General features: G+C 36.2%; 2 protein-coding genes, 1 long non-coding RNA gene, 5 other non-coding genes and 1 pseudogene across 9 annotated transcripts; 7 read left to right on the forward strand and 2 right to left on the reverse strand.

Moving 5' to 3' along the window:
* The first annotated feature begins 550 nt into the window (after window positions 1-550).
* On the forward strand, window positions 551-3,715 carry LOC111811894 (annotated as a pseudogene).
* An 873-nt stretch (window positions 3,716-4,588) lies between these two features.
* On the forward strand, window positions 4,589-4,662 carry TRNAV-AAC. Its single transcript has one exon. It is a non-coding gene; the product is annotated as a tRNA-Val (tRNA).
* Window positions 4,663-4,744: 82 nt separating this feature from the next.
* TRNAV-AAC lies at window positions 4,745-4,818 on the forward strand. The gene has a single exon. It is a non-coding gene; the product is annotated as a tRNA-Val (tRNA).
* Window positions 4,819-5,985: 1,167 nt separating this feature from the next.
* TRNAV-AAC lies at window positions 5,986-6,059 on the forward strand. Its single transcript has one exon. It is a non-coding gene; the product is annotated as a tRNA-Val (tRNA).
* Window positions 6,060-6,125: 66 nt separating this feature from the next.
* TRNAV-AAC lies at window positions 6,126-6,199 on the forward strand. Its single transcript has one exon. It is a non-coding gene; the product is annotated as a tRNA-Val (tRNA).
* A 185-nt stretch (window positions 6,200-6,384) lies between these two features.
* On the forward strand, window positions 6,385-6,458 carry TRNAV-AAC. Its single transcript has one exon. It is a non-coding gene; the product is annotated as a tRNA-Val (tRNA).
* A 4,080-nt stretch (window positions 6,459-10,538) lies between these two features.
* Window positions 10,539-11,690, reverse strand: LOC111811578. The gene is made up of 3 exons (XR_002817569.1): window positions 11,600-11,690; window positions 11,246-11,318; window positions 10,539-10,870 (listed from the first exon to the last, which is right to left on the reverse strand). It is a non-coding gene; the product is annotated as an uncharacterized LOC111811578 (long non-coding RNA).
* On the forward strand, window positions 11,625-15,078 carry LOC111811576 (receptor-like protein kinase HAIKU2). The gene is made up of 2 exons (XM_023698496.1): window positions 11,625-14,417; window positions 14,510-15,078. Exons 1-2 carry the CDS (start codon window positions 11,798-11,800, stop codon window positions 14,866-14,868), a joined length of 2,979 nt encoding a protein of 992 aa, XP_023554264.1. The 5' UTR covers window positions 11,625-11,797; the 3' UTR covers window positions 14,869-15,078.
* Window positions 14,887-20,026, reverse strand: LOC111811577. Of its 2 annotated transcripts, XM_023698498.1 has the most exons (12): window positions 19,962-20,026; window positions 19,709-19,867; window positions 19,179-19,243; window positions 19,048-19,094; window positions 17,785-18,954; window positions 17,633-17,705; window positions 17,415-17,540; window positions 16,803-16,928; window positions 16,641-16,718; window positions 16,335-16,552; window positions 16,062-16,264; window positions 14,887-15,019 (listed from the first exon to the last, which is right to left on the reverse strand). In XM_023698498.1, exons 2-12 carry the CDS (start codon window positions 19,851-19,853, stop codon window positions 15,006-15,008), a joined length of 2,265 nt encoding a protein of 754 aa, XP_023554266.1. In that variant the 5' UTR covers window positions 19,854-19,867; window positions 19,962-20,026; the 3' UTR covers window positions 14,887-15,005. The 2 variants fall into 2 exon arrangements, with proteins under 2 accessions (XP_023554266.1, XP_023554265.1); XM_023698497.1 differs by lacking the exon at window positions 19,962-20,026 and having other exon boundaries at window positions 19,709-19,919.
* Window positions 20,027-20,468: the final 442 nt, after the last annotated feature.

Here is a 20,468-nt window from a genome sequence, read left to right on the forward strand (position 1 = left end):
AATTGATTATAATATTCTAATTAATCGAGATATGATAAAGTTAACTAACTTAGATTAAAGATAACTATTTAACTTGGCGGAGATTTGCCTCGAACCCGGTAGAAATTTTGGGAGAAAGAAAGAGGAGAGTCTTGTCCATTGGCTAAACAGGCTTAAACAAACAATTAAATCCCTCGGTAGCAGATGCGTTTTAAAATCGAGAAGCTGACGACGATACGTAATGGGTGAAAGCGGAGACAATATTTGTTAGCTCTAAGCTTAGGCTGTTATAATATTCTTCATCCCGACCCTGTTTTGGGAAGATGAAGATTGAGATAGTCAACCCCGATCCGGTGACATGTCAAACTTAGACGAGAAGGTTGCCATAGCTACATCCATAACTTGTTTATTAATCTTTGAAGTGTGAATCCTTACCCATAATTGCAGCAATATTATATTCTCAAAAGAATTGGGAACTTATTTTAATGAATCATCAACACATTAACCAAAATTTCAAAAGCTAGTCGGTGAAGTTGAGCTCACAAAGTCCACAAAACAACAAAAAGAATCGCAAATCAGCTATCATTTTGTCATCCAAGAGTGACCCATTACTTGTTCTCCCGTTTTTTTTAACAATAAAGGTTGAAAAAGGCTCTCCATGTCGATTTCCTTTCTGGGTTTCGACGGATTCAAGGTTTTCGACATTATTAAGGTTCTTTCCCCTTTTTCTGAAAATGGGTTCTTGTTGATTCTCCATTGTTGTGGGACTGTTCTTTTGTTATTGCTTTTGATGGGTTGTGGAGAAAATTAGGGTTCGTGAATTGACCCTGTTTGTGCTTGTTTTTGCAGTTCAGAGAAGCTTAGTTTTGGAGAAGAAGGAGCTTGTTGAATGGAGAGATCATCTATGGTGGTTTTTTCTGAGATGGTAAGAGGATTTGATGAACTGAATGCTACTTTGGAACTTGTTTGTGTGTGGTTATGTAAAATCTGTTTAAGAATATGTGAGATTGCAAGTCTGTTGGAGCGGGGAACAAAACATTCATTATAAGGGTGTTATCTCCCTACGAGACGTGTTTTAAAGACTTTGAGAGGAAGCTCGAAAGGAAAAGGGCAAAGAGGACAATATTTGCTAGCGGTGGGCTTGAGCTGGTACGAATGGTATCATAGTCAGGCACCGAGTGATGTGCCAGTGAGGACGCTGGCCCCTAGGGGGTGGATTGTGAGATCCCACATCGGTTGGAGAGAAAAATAGAGCATTTCTTACGAGGGTGTGGAAATATCTCCCTAGCAAATGAGTTTTAAAGACTTTGAGAAGAACCCTGAAGGGGAAAGTCCAAAGAGGACAATATCGGTTAATGGTGGGCTTGGGCTGTTACAAATGGTATCAGAGCCAAACACCGAGCAATGTGCTAGTGAGGACGCTGGGCCCCGAAGGAGGGTGGATTGTGAGATCTCACATTGGTTGGAGAGAGGAACAAAGTATTCCTTACAAGGACGTGGAAACATCTCCCTAACACACGCGTTTTAAAGACCTTGAGGGGAAGTCCAAAGAGGACAATATCTGTAAACGGTGGGCTTGGGCTATTACAAATGCTATTAGAGCCAGCGAGGACGTTGAGTCTCCAAGGGGAGTGGATTGTGAGATCCCACATCGGAAGGAGAACAAAACATTTTTGATAAGAGTGTGGAAACATCTCCCTAACAGACGCGTTTTAAAAACCTTGAGGGGAAGCCCATAGAGGACAATATTTGTAAGCGGTGGGCTTGAGATATTACAAATGGTATCAGAACCAAACACCGAGCGATGTGCCAGCAAGGACGTTGAGTCCCTAAGGGGGGTGGATTGTGAGATCCCACATCGGTTGGGGAGGAGAACAAAACATTCTCTAAGGGTGTGGAAACTTCTCCCTAGCAGGCGTGTTTTAAAGACCTCAAGGGGAAGCCCGAAATGAAAAGCCCAAAGAGGATTATATCTGATAGCGGTGGGCTTGGAGGCTTGAGTAAGAATTCCTATGTTCGAATCTGATTATGTCTTGTTCCTATGTCCTTTGGAGGCTTGAGTAAGAATTCCTATGTTCGAATCTGGTTATGTCTTGTTCCTATGTCCTATGGTCGAATCTGGTTATGTCTGGTTCCTATCTTCGAATCTTGTTGTCTTGTTCCTATGTCCTATGTTCGAATCTGGTTATGTCTTGTTCCTATGTTCGAATCTTGTACTAATTAGGGACGTGTTAAGGACGTGCATACCTTAAACCAACTCGAATTTTTCGATAGTGTTGTTCTTGAAAACGTTTGATTAGGAAAGGAAATGAGACATTGATGAAGTCTATATCCATTTTAGGGAATGGAGGACAATGGCTTTGTCAATCAGTGGCAGAAGAGCTCAATAGATGAGCTTGGCGTCCCATTAGCAGCAGCTTTTGGGGAGGATTTGCAGCATTCTTATGCTCAGTCAAACATCGATCAGAAGGCTTCTTTAAACCGTTCTCACAACGCCATACTCGGGTATGTGAAACAGCTCAAGAGTGATGGATGGAGTTCGTATCAAACGAATAATCATTCGTCAAACTCACCAGTCGTTTCGTATCCGACCGCGTCTGTTTCGGCTTCCAACTACACGAACCAAATGGACTTCACGAGGCCAAAAGAGGAGGTCGTGTGTCCTCGGAGTATTAGCAACCTCCCTTCTGATATGTTGGTTTCTCAGGACACATTACGCCACACGAGCCATGGAACGAAAAGTACCTCTACAAACAGTAGAATCCCACAGGCTCAAGATCATATTCTTGCAGAGCGGAAACGTCGAGAGAAGCTTAACCAGCGGTTTATCGCTTTGTCTGCTATAGTTCCCGATCTAAAGAAGGTAACGATTCTTATTTCTTTCCGTTACTGTTCTTTTAGTTTTCGAGTTTTTTGCATCGAAAGTTGATCCGTTAAATGAAAAGAAACTTTTGAACTCGGTTTTTTCCTTTGCTGCTGATAGATGGACAAGGCTTCAGTTCTTGGAGATGCCATTAAGTACCTGAAACAGCTCCAAGAGAGAGTGAAGATACTGGAGGAACAAACCCGCAGGAAAGACATCGAATCCGTGGTATTCATCAACACATCAAACGAGGACGACGACCCACTTCCCGAGATCGAAGCAAGATTATGCGACAAAAACGTCCACAGTTGCTGAAATTGAAAAGTTGCACCTTACAATAGTGAACAGCAGTGTAATGTCATTTGGGAGTCTTGCTCTCGACATAACCATTATCGCTCAGGTAAAAAACTACCCCGACCAACTATGTCGATATCTTGATATCGATATTTTGATCTGTCTACGTGCAAGCACGGGGCTGTTTCTTGAAACGGTTCACCTTTTTGCAGATGGATAACGAGTTCTGTTTGACGTTAAAGGACCTCGTGAAAAAGTTGCAGTCGACTTTGCGCTCGTTCGAATGAGAACGAACCGGCTGTTTCTTTCTTAAGGTGTTATGCTTACAGGGCTGTGACGTTGCATCAAATTTGGACCAATAACCTTGAAGGAGACCAGTTGGGAGATTCACATTTGAGGTTGGTTTTTTGTTTTGTGTTTGGTTTTTGCATGAGAAATCATGTTCTGTCAGTCACCTACCTGTGTTCATTAGAAGTGTTCATCTCACAGCTTGTTTGGAGGGTTTTTTCCCATTGGTTTTTTAAGTTTGGTGGTCAGAACAGGCCTTTGTTTAAGTCAGTGACTTTGGTTTGTTTGGAAGTGATGAAATAGTTAAAAACTTCGCTTTTTTGTTACAAATTTAGTCTCTGAACGATCGAAGGGATTCACCGGTCCTTTGTGAATCTGTCCTACGAGCGATGGTATAAGAAGAATTTTAATCCTAGAAACCACGGGAAAGAACGAAATAAAGAACAAACTTGTACTTTTATTAAGGGACAAATCCATCGAACTTTGTTATGAAGTTCTAGGTCTTATTGCTCTATGCATTGTCTCCTTCTAATGATGCACGAGAGTTTGTCTTCCTTCCCTTTCTCTCTATCGTCCTTCGTCCATGTAATAATTCAAGCCCACTATTAGTAAATATTGTCCACTTTAGCCCGTTAGGTATGACCGTCAGCCTCACAGTTTTTAACATGTCTTCTAGGGAGAGGTTTTCATACTCTTATAAAGAATGTTTTGTTCCTCTCTTCGATTGAGGTGGGATGTTGCACTTCATTTAGTAGGTCATCTTGAAATGGTAAGTGGAGGGATCAAATAGACACAGAAGTATATTAGATAATAGGAGGTGGTACGGGTGTAAAGACACAATTGATCTAAAGCTCGAACATCATCACTGTATGGAGAAGCACATGTTGTGACACTCACACTTGAGGGTGATTAGTTGTCGTAGAGAACTTTGAATAACATTTAACTACTTACTAGCAATTATGGTAGAATCGATAGGTCGTTATCATTTTGACGTTTTAACCTTTAAAATATTGAATTATACCCTAATGTAATAAAAAAAAATTCAATTATCTTGAGTTGATGTATTTCATTAATATCTTATTAAAATTATTTGGAAATATTTTGAGAAATAAAAATTACATACTTTTTAAATAGATATTTTGATAAATATAAAAACATCAAAGCGGTGTCGTGGTGTAGTTGGTTATCACGTTAGTCTAACACACTGAAGGTCTCCGGTTCGAGTCCGGGCGACGCCATTTTTTAAAATTTAATATAAATTTTGTTTCAAATTTATATTTAATAGTTAATTAAAATAAAATATAAGATTTTCAACAAATTGGTGTCGTGGTGTAGTTGGTTATCACGTCAGTCTAACACACTGAAGGTCTCCGGTTCGAATCCGGGCGACGCCATTTTGTTTTTCCATAGTTTGACATTCAAACGATGTCGTTTCGTTGGTAACCACACAAGCCGATATACTCGGCTTCGTTTCGAATCCGGGCGACAACCTGTTTAGTTATCTTTTTTTTTTCATTTATAATTTTTGGGTTTAAACCTTTAAACAGATAAATTCTGTAAAATATCTCAATTAGATATTTCTACAAAAAAAAAAAAAAAAAAAAAAAAAAAAAAAAAAAAAAAAAAAAAAAAAAAAAAAAANAAAGTTCAAAATTGTTCATGATTGGAATATTAAACAAGATCACATATTTACTAGCGGGGAGATAGGTCCGATATAAAATACTCATAAATTTTTAAAATTAACTTAATACTCTCATTATTAAAAAAAAAAAAAAAAAAAAAAATTNCATATATGAATGGAAAGTATGCGTCTTTTTATTTAATCTCTAAAATTTTTACCATTTTCTTTTAAATATCTTTATTATTATAAGAAATAAGGAATTAGCGAGTCATAGGTTCAAGCATAGGAGAACGAGAAAATCGAAAAACAAAATAATCTATGTGAAAGTCATGAATATTTTTTAAATGCAAGACTAGCGTTTCGTCTATATACCAACAATAAAAATATTTCTGAATTTTAATTTTTTTTCCGAAAGTTTCTAAGTATTTTTTAAAAAACTTTTAAAAATTTAAAAATATTTTTGAAACAAAATCACCTTAATTTTCCTACTACTATGAGACTTTTTGATTAAAAATTTACGATTCTATTAAATACAATTAAAATAAAGTTCCATTCGACGTCAAATATTTATTTATATTTGATTTATTATTATTTTCAATAAGTTTGAATATGACATTGAGATTGCTTCACAATTATACAGTCATATGTAAGATTTTTTTTTTTTTTTAATATATAAAGAGCGTTGGTATGTTTCTTAGTATCTAAGACGTTCACGTCATCTTTATTCATCCACGAACATTTGTCTTTTTAAATATCTTACAAACTTATTTCAAGTAACTCAGAACATAAGATTTGCTAACAAATAAATTAATTTTATAGAATGAATTTCAGTCACTAATTTAAACTATTTTCATTAATATTTTCTTACAATTAGTTGGGAATATTTTGTTATAAAATAAATATTATCTTTTTGCAATACTAAATATGCGACTACTAAAACGGTGTCGTGGTGTAGTTGGTTATCACGTCAGTCTAACACACTGAAGGTCTCCGGTTCAAGTCCGGGCGACGCCATTTTAATTTATTTTATTCATATGTAATTTTATTTTTAAACTTAAAAGAAATGCAATTTTCACCAACGGTGTCGTGGTGTAGTTGGTTATCACGTTAGTCTAACACACTGAAGGTCTCCGGTTCGAGTCCGGGCGACGCCATTTTTTAAAATTTAATATAAATTTTGTTTCAAATTTATATTTAATAGTTAATTAAAATAAAATATAAGATTTTCAACAAATTGGTGTCGTGGTGTAGTTGGTTATCNCGGGCGACGCCATTTTAATTTATTTTATTCATATGTAATTTTATTTTTAAACTTAAAAGAAATGCAATTTTCACCAACGGTGTCGTGGTGTAGTTGGTTATCACGTCAGTCTAACACACTGAAGGTCTCCGGTTCGAGTCCGGGCGACGCCAATTTTTATTTCTCTATTTTATTTATTTATAATTTTTGTTTCAGATTTCAATTAAAAAAATACAAAATCATTTGAAATTTTTTTCTAGAAAATCTATTTTTAAAAAACACTTTTTAACAAGGAATACTAATAATTTGAGATCATTTGGTAATTATTATATTCATGAAACAATGCAACCTATATAAATTCACTTGGTAATTATTATGTGAACGGAACGGAAGCCAACCTAAATAAATTCATAATTCAATCCAAGTTGTGACACCCAAGTCAAGAAGGGATACGTGAATGAACTGAAATCACGTTCGAATTCGAGCGATCCTAAGAATATGATGACTAAGAAAGATTTAAAGGAAATGAATGAAAGCTACTACCTATATCAACAAGGTGTACTTTCTTTTTCGGTAGCTCAATCATAGGAACTTTATAAACGTGCTTTATTTAGAGTAATTCCATGTTTGGGTGACCTATGCATTTCTTGGGACTGATGCATGTGAGTGAAGACAAAACATTTTAGAAGAACTCGTGTTGGTCTGTAGGGGTAGTCTTCATTCTTAAGAAACGAAGAGCATGAACATGTTTGACATACCATCACACCGATGTGAGATCTTACATTTCAAGATAACTCAGCCCCTCGGATCAATCAACACCATTTAGCTGACGTGGCGAGGACATCCACCACATTGTCCTATTTGAGCTAACCTTATACTAATTAGGAATGATCCAATAAAGACAAGGATGGTTAGGTCTCATCTAGTTATAGCAACTATCCAACTCTAATAATTGTTGAAACTATGACCATACCACCAACTTTATCAACCATATAACTCAATTTATACACGACTATATCATAAAAGATGATTGCTTAGGTTGAAAGTTAGATCTCTTCATAACGCTCATTTTCAAAGTTATTTGAGCTAATCTTATACTAATTACGATTCACTCCTCTAGGGTTTTCATATTGATCCAACACGTGTCAGAGAAGATTTGAGTAAGGTACACAGTTCTATTATATCCAGATCGACATGACTTCGACTTGGTACAAACTTAAACATCAGAGCGTATTGGGCAAAACACTATACATGTACGACTCATTTTCAAAGTTATTTGAGCTAACTTTATACTAATTAGGACTCACTTTTCTAGGGTTTTCATATCGATCCAACACGTGTCAGAGATGATTTGAGTAAATAAGGTACACAGTCCTATTGTGTCCAGGTCAACATGACTCCAACTTCAACTTGGTACGAGCAAAACACTATACAGGTACGAGATTCTGTCCTACAAGTTCATTCAGGTAAATAACGAGTAGAACGCTCGATCAAAACCACGTGTCATCGATAATTTTAATTTTTATACGCCTCGAAACCCGACTCGAATAAACAAACATCATGGGGTATGAAAAATAGATGAATTGTATTATAAAAATGTGAATTGATGAAATAATTACTTTTTTTTTTTTTCTGACACCTTTGACTAAAATCAGAGCATGAAGTTGACTGATGTAAACAGAATCTTGTTCTTTAAGAAAAAACAAACCTTAACACTCTCACTGACACTTGGATTGTCGGTGCCGAATCCCAAATAATAATAATAATAATAATAATCAATTTTTGTTTTAAAAATTTTAATTTTAAACGTGGTATTTTATTTTAAAAATATTTTTTAATTTTAAAAAATTTCAATAATATTTTTAAATTAAGAAATACTTTTATTGCTAGTTTTTTTTTTTTTTAAATTTATAAAATAAGAAACACTCATGTTTATTTATTTATTATTTCTGTACAATGAGATGATTTTTAGTCATAATTATTCGAAATAAAAAATTTAGCGATAATTTGTGTGCAATGCATTTCATGTTATGAATAGGTGCGGTCGAAAAAAATTAATTTTATTTGATAAATTAATTTTAAAATAAGTTATTTATTTATTTCTTTTTCATAAATTCATGATTTTGAAGGAAAATAATTAATTGGTATATTATTACTAAAATATTTTAAAAATAAAGAGTCACAAAATTTAATGAAAAAGCAAAAAAGTCAATATAGTTTGAATTAAGTCAAAGAGGTTGTTGGGCCATGGCCCACCTTTGTCCAAAAATATTTGACCTTTTATTTATTTATTTAGATTATTTATTAATAATTTTAATTTTGAAATTTGCCTTTTCGTTTTTTTTTTTAAAATCTATTTAGGAATAAATTATAAATTTTATTGCTTAAATTTTACCCTAATTTATAATTTTTTTAAAAATATATATTCCTAACGAGAAAATTTTTAATCTATAGATGTGTTTAAAGCGAACAGATGAAAGTTCCTTAGATTTTGATACTTTAGAAGGTTACTGTGATTAAAATTTTTAATCTTTACATAATTAAATCTAAGCGGTATCAATTATCAATTTTTATACTGTCCATTTTTATTCTAATAACTTAAGCTCGTTGCTAGTAGATATTGTCTGTTTTGATCGGTTACGTATTGCTATCAGTCTCATGGTTTTAAAACACATTTGCTAGGGAAAGTTTCCACACTCTGATAAGAAATGTTTCGTCCCCTGACATGAGATCTTACATTTATATTATACATATATATAGCGGATGAATCATTCAACACAATAGTTTATTTTAAAGTTAATTAATGAAATCTCTGCCAACATGAATATAACTTAGTGATCTCGAATTTCTATCAAAATTCCTGTCGGAACGAATAAGATTAAAAAAAAATTACATATATATAAGGTTACAATCCAACTCAAGTAGAATTTTTAAAAATAATTTTAAAAAAAAAAAACTCAGCAGCTCAACCAAACCTGAAACATATAGGGTTGGATCGGGTCAGGTCGTGATTCGTGAACTCTATTCGAGTTATTCAAGTTATCAACTCAACAAACCTAAAATCTCGAGTTGGTCAAAACGATTTTTCCCATTCCAATCCAATCTAACCCAATCGTTATTTATCCCTAAATTTTGCAAAAAAATATTTAGCATCTCCTTTGTAAATTTTGAAAACATATTCATATAATGTATTTTCTTAATTGAAAAGTATTATTATTTAACCAATCTCGATGATATGAAGCAATAGACATCAATCATACAAAATACTTCAATGAAGATGTGAAGAAAATGCTGTTGAAATTATCAAAAGATATTTCAATTCATGCCACCTTGAAGAAGAATGAAACTTCATTGTTATAAATTTTTGGTTGATTATAATTTAGAGTTATTACATTTCTCTGACGTAAGGTCAAAAGTTTCATTTTGACATTATTTAAAGCCATGTATGTTGCATTCGTAACTAGACATAGAAAATGTAGTAAAATGAACATTTGTCCTTTCCTGTCCCAAACGACTAAAATTTTTACATTCTACGTAGTTTAGGTTACAACTAGAATCATTCAAGCTTGATATAATCGATCTTGATTGTGAAGTGATTCGAATCTCAAACAAGTGTTCTTGTCTTGAGATATTCGATCAACAAAGTAATATGAATCTTACTGTTGCAGTGATTTACATATCACTCGATAATAAATAATTTTGAGGGACTAAAATTAAAATAGAACGATATTTTAATTAATAAAATATCAAAAAAAATGTCAAGAAAGGTGGCTATAAAATTCCATTTTATGAGTCGAAAAGAGGCGAGTGATTGAATTCCAAGTACCACTTGAGAAGCCACATCCCTTCTCACATTTTCTTTTATTCATACCAATAGTCTTCTCACATTTTCTTTTATTCATACCAATAGTCTTTGCTTGTCAGTGTTACCCATTTTAATAATTTGGAGCTATAATATTCCTCAAATTTTTTTTTTAAAAAATATATATTATAAATTTTACGTTAATATCCCGAACTTTTAGAGTTCTATCGCTTATAAAGACATTGGGCGAGAAAGAAGGAGCCTTCCCTATCCCGGGATCAGCGCTAAATTTTTTCCTTTATTTTCATACGATCAAGTTATTTATAGAGAAGTTATATTAAAAAAATATTTAAAAAATTTAATAAATTCAATAACGTTTCATTAGAAAAAATATATAATATAATGTTACACTAACGTAGTTTTTAATAATTCAAATTTCAATATTAGAATATAGTTAATAACTCTTAAAAATATATTTAAAGTGAGACGTGGAATACAATCTTTGCCCCCAATGACCCAACTCGATTTTAGAGAAAAATCTCTCAATCGCTTTCTCCCTATTAAATTGACATTTCTATCTGCAAATGCTAAAAGTCAGGGATTACAATGGGTCCACCTGTCCCTAAAACTTTTGTTGTATTTGTTAATATTAACTCGTAGGGTTTAATCATTTCAAGGATTTTGTCTTACAGGATTACAAATAGATATTTAATGTATTGACTCGAAGTAATGGTCTTAAGTTGTGATGTCGTTGTTAGCCGTACATGAATGTCTTGTCTTAACCTGAAATAGAAGTAACACGTGGCTTGAGTATTTAAAGAAATACTCCGTAAGTGACCTGACTATTGGGGTTAAATGCAAGAACATGCGAATGCAATGAGGGGACCTATCATAACAGTCTATTTTCCTACGGTACTATCTTAACAGGTAACTTGGATGTGTCATATACTCTACACACATCCCATACGTGTGAGCATGAACTCACCCGTCAGTTCGCACACCGTTTTATCATATAATTCACCTATTAACATATAAATATTATGTCATAAGCATATTGATCCATAAACAATTCACATATATCAATATATATGACATGTTCATAACTACGGAGTACTTGTCAACATCAAATATAATCATGTCGACAATAACGTCACTCACCTGATTAACTTCGGTTAGTGTCACCAATTTATCCTGAAGAAAGTTCGATTTTATTCTTTGTATCCAAGTCAACCTATATGAACCATGACATCAATTTCAATGTCAATTCTCTAAATTTTAGAATCGCCCATAAGTTAGACTACATATGAGCATTAACATCTTTGCATGAGTCAAATATTTATATATGTTTTTATAATTTAACTTATCATCATTGGTGATATTACCAAGTATTTTGGTAATATATACTCAAATGGGTCAGTAATGTACAAACTAATTTAATAAAGTGCTTGAATCTTGACTATATTCTAATAAATTTTATATTGAATTTTGGAAGAATGATATGGGAAAACGTACCTCAAATCCACTCTCTGTTTTTGTGTTCCCTTCAACAAAATTGTTCCCAATACGTTCAAGGAAGCTTCTTCACAGTTTGCGTCTCCCAATTCTCTTTCTCCACCGGCTTCCTTTCTGTGAACATGATCCTCAATTTTCCACGGCCTTTTCTCTTCAATTTCTTCTCTCTCCCATTTTCCGCCTTCCTCTTACTCTCCCATGTCTAATTCACTCAACCCTCCACCACTTCCCGCCGGCAAACACTCCGGCCGCCCCCCTTCTCTGGTGGGTCTCCGCCACTTCCTCCTCCTCCTTCTCCTCCTCCTCTGTTCACTTTCTCTCTCCCATGGCGATGAACTTCAGCCACTTTTGGACCTCAAGTCCGCCCTCCACAACAACTCAACCTCCATGGTTCTTAGTTCTTGGGTGAGAGGGAAAGATGTTTGCAGCAGCTTCCATGGCATTGTCTGTGATTCCAATGGCTTTGTTGTGGAAATCAATCTCTCTGCTCATAACTTATCTGGGATTCTTCCTTTTCATTCCATTTGTTCTTTGCAGTCTCTTGAGAAGCTCTCTTTTGGGGGTAATTTTTTGTATGGGACAGTCAGTAATGCCTTGAGGAACTGTTCCATGTTGAAGTATTTGGATTTGGGACAGAATTTCTTTACTGGTGAAGTGCCTGATTTGTCTTCTTTGGAGAGATTAAGGTTTTTGAATTTGAATAACAGTGGTTTTTCTGGAGATTTTCCTTGGAAATCTCTTCTGAATCTTACTGATTTGGAGTTCTTGAGCCTTGGAGATAATTCATTTAACCCAACAACTTCATTCCCATCAGAGATTATTGAGCTTAACAAGCTTTATTGGCTTTACCTCTCTAACTGCAGCATTCATGGAGAAATCCCACCTGGGATTGGGAACCTCTCTCTGCTTGAGAATCTTGAGCTCTCACAAAATGAACTTACAGGTGAAATTCCTTCTCAGATTGTGAATCTCAAGAGTCTATGGCAGCTGGAGTTACACGAGAATTCCTTAACCGGGAAGCTTCCGACTGGGTTCGGTAACCTCACTGGACTGAGGAAATTTGATGCCTCTACTAATAATCTTGAAGGTGATCTTATGGAGTTGAGGTTCTTGACCAATCTGGAGTCCTTGCAGCTCTTTCAAAATCGATTTTCCGGTACGATTCCGGAGGAGTTCGGGGACTTCAAGGAGCTTGTTGAACTATCTCTTTACCAGAACAAGCTCACTGGTAGCCTGCCTCAAAGAATTGGATCTTGGGCAGCCTTCCTTTTCATTGATGTTTCAGAGAATTTCTTATCTGGACCTATACCTCCAGACATGTGCAAGCAGGGCAGTATGACTGATCTCCTGATGCTGCAAAACAATTTCAGTGGTGGAATCCCAGAAAGCTACATGAACTGTAAATCTTTGCAGCGTTTTCGTGTAAACAATAACTCTCTTTCGGGTGTCGTTCCTGCTGGGATTTGGAGTCTGCCGAATCTTAGCATCGTTGATCTTTCAATGAATCAGTTCGACGGTCTGGTGACTTCCGATATCGGTAAAGCAAAAGCTCTTGCCCAGTTATTCTTATCGAACAACCGGTTTTCTGGAAAACTACCAGCCGAGCTTGGCGAAGTATCGTCCTTAGTCTCGATCCAGATCGATTTGAACCAATTTGTTGGTCCAATACCAGAATCACTTGGCAAGTTGAAGGTCTTAGACAGCCTTTCTTTGAACAACAACAAGTTTTCTGACAACATACCTAGCTCATTAGGCTCTTGCAGTTCTCTTTCTACCATAGATCTGTCTATGAATTCGTTCTCCGGGCATATTCCAGAGAATCTTGGATATCTGCCAATTCTAAACTCCTTGAATCTGTCGAACAACGAACTTTCAGGCGAAATTCCAACTAGTTTTTCGCAGCTGAAGCTAAGCAGTTTCGACCTGTCTAATAACAGGTTAAGTGGCCAAGTACCTGAATCACTAGCAATCCAAGCCTTTGAAGAAAGTTTCATGAGAAATCCAGGCTTGTGCAGTGAGTCTATTAGACACTTGAGTTCATGTTCATCAACCTCTAGATCATCCAGCCACATCAGGTCGTTGCTGTCATGTACCATTGCTGGAATTCTAGTGTTGCTGCTCATGTCCTTCTTGTGCTTGTTGTTTGTTAAATCGAAACGTAACAATGCTAAGCATTTACTGAAATCCCGATCGTGGGATATGAAGCCATTCCACATAGTTTGCTTCACGGAAAAGGAAATCATTGATTCAATCAATTCTCACAACTTGATAGGCAGAGGAGGATCTGGAAATGTGTACAAAGTTGTATTAAGTAATGGAAAAGAGCTCGCCGTGAAACATATATGGCAGTCGAGCTCCATCGACCAAACAAATTGTCAAACCAGTGCAACCATCTTAACCAAAAGGAAGATCAGGTCATCTGAATATGACGCAGAAGTAGCTACATTGAGTTCAGTGAGACATGTCAATGTAGTGAAATTATACTGTAGCATTTCGAGCGAGGATAGTAACCTGTTGGTTTATGAGTACTTACCGAATGGAAGTTTATGGGATCAGCTGCATACTAGCCGAAAGATTGAGATGGGATGGCAGATAAGGTACGAGGTTGCAGTTGGAGCAGCAAGAGGACTCGAATATTTGCATCATGGGTGCGACCGACCCGTGATTCACCGTGATGTGAAGTCGAGCAATATTTTATTAGACAGTGATTGGAAACCTAGGATAGCAGATTTCGGGTTAGCCAAGATTCTGCAAGATGCCTGTGGGGGTGGAGATTCTTCTCATGTCATAGCAGGAACACTCGGCTACATAGCCCCAGGTTAGTCAAATTGAATTCACAAAGAAAAACAAAAATACTTAAAAGAGAAAAAGGCGAATTTAATTACCTCTGACTTTACTTTGATGTCACAGAATATGCATACACGTGCAAGATAAACGAGAAGAGCGACGTTTACAGCTTCGGAGTGGTCCTAATGGAACTAGTAACAGGAAGGAAGCCCAATGAGCCAGAGTTTGGGGAGAACAAAGACATTGTACAATGGGCACACAGCAGAATGAGAGACCTAAAAGGCAATCTGAAAGATATGGTAGATCCTAGCATCTCAGAGGTTCAAGTGGAAGATGCAATCAAAGTGTTACGAATCGCACTTCGCTGCACGGCTAAGACTCCGTCTACAAGGCCCTCCATGAGAATGGTAGTTCATATGCTTGAAGAAGCTGAACCTTGTAACTTTATTGACATTGTTGTCAAGAAAGAATGTGCAAAGTAAACCCAAAACTCGTGTTTAGTCCTAATAGGATTTCAAGCCTTTCTCAAGAAGCTAGCAACTAGAGGTTAGATCCCTGTTGGCGGGGAAAAAAAGGTTTTGCCCTCTCCTTTTTCCTGTTTTCCTGCCTTTTTGCTTCATTAGTAGGAAGCATCTGTAACAAACATGTCAATCAATTAAATTCCAGTTGAATAATCATAAAGTTTGTAGAAAGCAATCATTGCACAACAAAAGTATTAATTACTATTTATTGGCTATGAAGAATTACAGATTAGCCACCACCTTTTTTCCTGCTAAACACTATACCTACTTTAGCTACAAAGAAGTTCTACCTTCTTTTTAAACGGTATGCTCTACTTATCCAAACTTGACAGAAAGATGAGAACAAAGTGCTATTCGACTATTTATAGTAAAAAGCTGTACAGAGTCTGTCTCGACTATTTATAGTAAAAAGCTACAGAGATATATAAACTAGATATTTATATATAGTAAGTGGTTATATTTTAAACCATATATATATACTTGAAGATGTACTATATTCCGTTTATCCTTTAGTGGTATACAAAAGTCATCTAATATTTCTCCTTGCATTTTCTCTCTCTCTTGTGTTCATCATTAAAACCTTCAGCCAATATTCCTCACATTTTCTCTCTCCTATTCTTGGTGTACAAAAGCCATCACAATATAAACTTTTAGCTAATATTTCTCCTTGCATTTTCTCTCTCCTATTCTGTGTGTTCATCACTATAAACCTCTAGCCAATATTTCTCATTGCATTTTCTCTCTCCTATTTTTTGTGTTTATATAGATCGAGAGATCGAGTGTGGGTTGTTGTGCGATACTAACACAAAGTAAGAGTATTCTCTAGAACACAAGGACATAGTTGTACAACCTATATAACTCTAGAACACAAGGACTTAGTTGTACAACCTATATAACAGATCCAGTTCAAAGTAAGGTCATAGAACAAAATAAAAGTACTCAAAAATTCATTTTATGCACAATAATTGATTGATTATAATATATATTTAAACATGGGTAGGGTACATAAATGGCATGCTATGCTTCAAATTCACACAACTCTCACACACTCATGCTTAGAGACACAACTATGTATGATCTAAATGTAAGTTGCATACATACAATTCAATGATTTAGTTGAACAGACCGAAAAATAATTGATCATGATCACCTACGCCAATTTTCCTGAGCAACTCTCGTTGGTAAATGACTGTTATGAAGATTTGGCTCCTTTGGAGAAGGCCTTCTTGTTCGAGATATTGCGTCTAATGGTTTTTTAGCATCTTTGTGACTCAATATCTTTAGAGGGGTTTCCTTCCTTGCACTGTGTTGGCGAGATGGTACCAGAGAAGTTATTTCTCCTTTAGTTGATACAACCCTTAAGAGAAGAGTTCCTTGTGTCAGAACATCACATGTTATGAGGGTTCAAAATTTAAAATTTTACCTACCTTCTAGGCTTCCTAACTCTTGGCTGTATCTTTTCTAATTTAGTCCTTTTCAAATTCTCCTCTGTTTTCTTGGTTGCTCTCTCTTTGCCTGGTTCGAGCTGACGACAACGGCTCTGTTTCTCGCGTTTTAAAGCCACACAACTTTGTGAATCCATTGTACATAACTTGTGTTCAGAATCTACAATTTTGTAGTTGCAGGAATCTGGTATTGTTCCTCCCTGAAAGCATCACAGATGTTAAATGCCTTTAGATTGGCAGATCTTCGAAAAAACAACTAAACTAATTCTCTCTTGAATATCAACTTACTCGTGGATCATCTGGGAATTTGCTCTCTAATATCCTTTGTTCATATTCTTCTTCAACATTATTTTCACATTCAGAATTCTAACAAAAAGAAAAAGTAATTATATTTCTCTCTATCCACGGAGGAGGAGGGATCTGAAAAACTTCTGATTGAAGAAAACTCACTTGGTTCGTGTATTTATTTTTTCTCTGCAACTTGTCGTCCCCATGGAACCTACGAGATGTAGTGATGTCTTTCAAGGGACAATTAGGCTTCTTCCCCAAGTTTGCTTCCCTTAGCACCACTCTTTCCTAAAGCACCTAACGAAATCAGATTAACATTTTGAAGAGATAAAGATGTAATAGTCTAAGTCCACTGCTAACCGATATTGTCTTTTTTGGGCTTCCCTTTCCGCTTCCCCCTCAGGTTTTAAAACCCGTCTGCTGCTAGGGGGAGGTTTCCACACCCTTATAAGGAATACTTTGTTCTCCTCTCCAACCAAGGTTTTCACACTCTTTTTTGGGCTTTCCCTTAGCACCCCTCTTTCCTAAAGCACCTAACGAAATCAGCATCCTCGCTGGTACACCGCCAGGAATCTGGCACTGATACCATTTGTAACAGCCCCCACCGCTAACAGATATTGTCCTCTTTCGGGCTTCCCCTCAAGGTTTTTAAAACGAGTCTGCTAGGGAGAGGTTTCCACACCCTTATATAAGGAATGTTTCGTTCTCCTCTCCAACCAACATGGGATCTCACGTAAGATAATCTAATAACGGTAGATGAGAGGGATCACATACATCAGTTCTGAGCCTGAATGGCTTGGGATTCGTGGACTTTGGTCTGCTGGGTTTCAGCCCATGAGAACCAACTACGGCAGGGGTAGATTTCTCTTTCACAGTGTTCTTTGATACTCCCTTGACCACCTGCACCGTTTTTATCTATCATTACAGCAAGCAGAGACCGAAATGAATGGAGTAAAAACACCATAGTAACAGGACCAGGTAAAAGCAGAGACCTTTGCTGTATTTTTAAATTTCTCATGATTGCCAAATGCCACTCTTTCAGACCGGCCGTTAGAACTGTTTTCCCTGCAAGATTTTCATTTAAACGAATCAATAATCAGAAGAACATATTCAACTTATATGCAAAATTAGAGCTGTTTATTACCTGTTATCATTGGGTGCGACATTTTCATCTGTGGTGGTTTCACTTTCATGCTCTATATGATTGCATTCTTGATTCCTCTCATGCTCCACTTTGCACAGAATTGATTTGAGATCATTTGCTTCTGAAATTTTCTCATCTGGATCATCATCTATAGATTTTTTGGACACTTTATCTGTATTCTCGTTTAGAATCTCTGCAATTTGCAAAACCGTTTCATCCCGATCACCTTCATTCATTTCAGCTACATTTTCTTTATCATCACACTCCAGAAGTTCTGAAATATTCATCTCCAATGCACCTGTTTTGACTGTCTCTTCATGATGGTATTCTTGGTTCTTATCATCCTCCACTTCACATAGAACAACCTCAAGGTCACTTTGTTCCGAAATTCTCTCTTCGAAATTCGATATTGAAGTTTCATTAGAGTCTTCGTAAAAGCCATCTGAATCTTCAGATCTTGAAAGTTCATCTTGACTTCCTTCATTACTCTTAGCAGAAGTTGACATAGAGCACCCTTGTATTGAAACATGCCTTGATTTCTCATCAATATCCATGTTACTGGCATCATCATCATCAACAATTTCTTTGGCAACACGATCAGGAAGAGGCGGCTTTAGGTTCTTTTCTTTGCTTCTCTTCAAAACTCTTGCAGATTTGGCATCCTGGCGTTTGCAACCGTGAGTTCCCAATGAATCAAGAACCCGGCTCTTTACCTCGCGTCCTCTGAACTTCTTCCTCACAACATCCTGGGGCAATGACTGTCCATCTCCTAATACATTCTTCTTTCCACTGGTAATCTCAAGTTTCTTCATTGCTGCACACAAAGTTTTCACAGGGGTATTCATTTCTTTTGAACTTTTCTTTTTCCTATCTCTCTTTGGAGATTGAAAGACCAAAGCCTTAGCTACCGTTGTAGTCTTTGGCTCTTCAGCTGATGTTGTCTTGGAATTTTTAACACTCCGAAAAGAATTGGTATTGGAGTTAAGCTTCCTGTTCCTTGGAGTAGTCATTGCCTTGGCATGAGCTTGTGTCGTATTAGGCTTGGTAGTAGGCGGTCTAGATTTCACTCTAGCGTCCACAATCCTTTTGGAAATGGAAGATATCAGAGCTAGCCTTGCCGCTCTAGGCCTCGAAGACTTTGGAGGGGCTGTAAGTGGGCATTTCAGGTTCCTAGTAGTTACACAAAATGATGCTAAATCTTATCATTCATGTGCAGAAGAAAGGTAAGAAAAATGTAAGAAGAAGAGAAATTTTGATCCTAACCTTCGACCTCTCTGAAGCCGTACATTCGGACTCCTCGCTGCCATTACCTGTTTGATTGAACACTTTCTTACATGAAAAACAAATAAGAAAGTAAAGAACCCGCTTGCAGAGGAACTCAATCAACAACATACCCGCATAACAAAGTTTTTGTAAACGACATCAGAGTCCATTTCTTCTGGATGCTTCTCTTCACACCCTACAATTTTAACGAAAAATAAAATTCGAAAGTGCAAAACGAAGAAAATTATTCTGTTCGTGTAAGAAATGAAAGAAATACAATCTTGACTTTGAATGGATAAGAATAGACATTATATATGGAAATAAAATAATTATCAGAATGAACAACAATCCAAGATGATTTAAAGAACTTCATCTCTCAGCTACTCCAATTCAAAATAGTTCAACAAAATTCAAACACAGCAACTCTTCTTCTTTTCCTCCTTTTGCAGCAGACCTAGTTCCCAAGGAAAAATCCGGAAACTCACACAAAATCGGAGAAAAAAAAACCAGAAAACAGTAACGGAATTCAAAAGATAACCAAAATAAAGTTCAGGTCAGCGATCGTCCAATAGTACAATTCCAACAGACTGAAGAATAAAAAACATCAAACCCTAAGCAACAGAAGAAGAGAAAAAAGAAAGAAAAATGAGAAGAAACAAACCGACTCGTGAGCAGAACCAGTAGTGATCATCGGGAATGTAGGGATCAGGAACGGTGAAGTCAACGAACTTAGGCGCTTCAATCATCTCGTAGAAATCTTCGCCTGAATCGTCACTGGTGGACAGCACAGCTTGAGTCTCCTCCATGGTGGTCACAGTAACTGAGAGAGAGAGAGAGAGAGAGAGAGAGAGAGAGAGAGTTTAACGATCGGAGAGAAATGAAGATGTAGAGATGGCAACGAAACAGAGGAGTACGTTTTAAATCGGCGCGTTTCTAGATGTAGCCGTTGGAGAAAGGTCTCGGATTCGGACAGGACAGGGCTGATGGAAGGGGGCATTTTCGGGATTTTGTATACCTTTTTGGTCCGAACCCGAATCCAATGGACCCGGACCAATGTATTTTTTCAGACAAAAAAAAAAAAACCGTCTCACGACTCGGCCCAAATATTTGGGCTCGGCACCTTTCTGAACCGGTAGTTATAACATTTGAACCTATGCCGGTCAAGTAATGACCCAATTTTCTCATTATTTATTTATCTATTTTTAAATATTTAATTAAAATGTGTAACTCACTATAAACCTATATTTTAAAAAATTATTTTCAAATAATTAAATTTTATTTTAATATTAATAATAAATTTGAATCCATTCTATTTAACACAATCTAATTTTAGGGGAGACCGTGAACGAACCCAATCCATAATATTTCATTTATTTAAATCCAACCCAATCCAAATAAGTTCATAATCCATACGAAGATCG

This window comes from Cucurbita pepo, chromosome LG15, assembly GCF_002806865.2.
Source record: "Cucurbita pepo subsp. pepo cultivar mu-cu-16 chromosome LG15, ASM280686v2, whole genome shotgun sequence".
Classification (NCBI taxonomy): domain Eukaryota; kingdom Viridiplantae; phylum Streptophyta; class Magnoliopsida; order Cucurbitales; family Cucurbitaceae; genus Cucurbita; species Cucurbita pepo.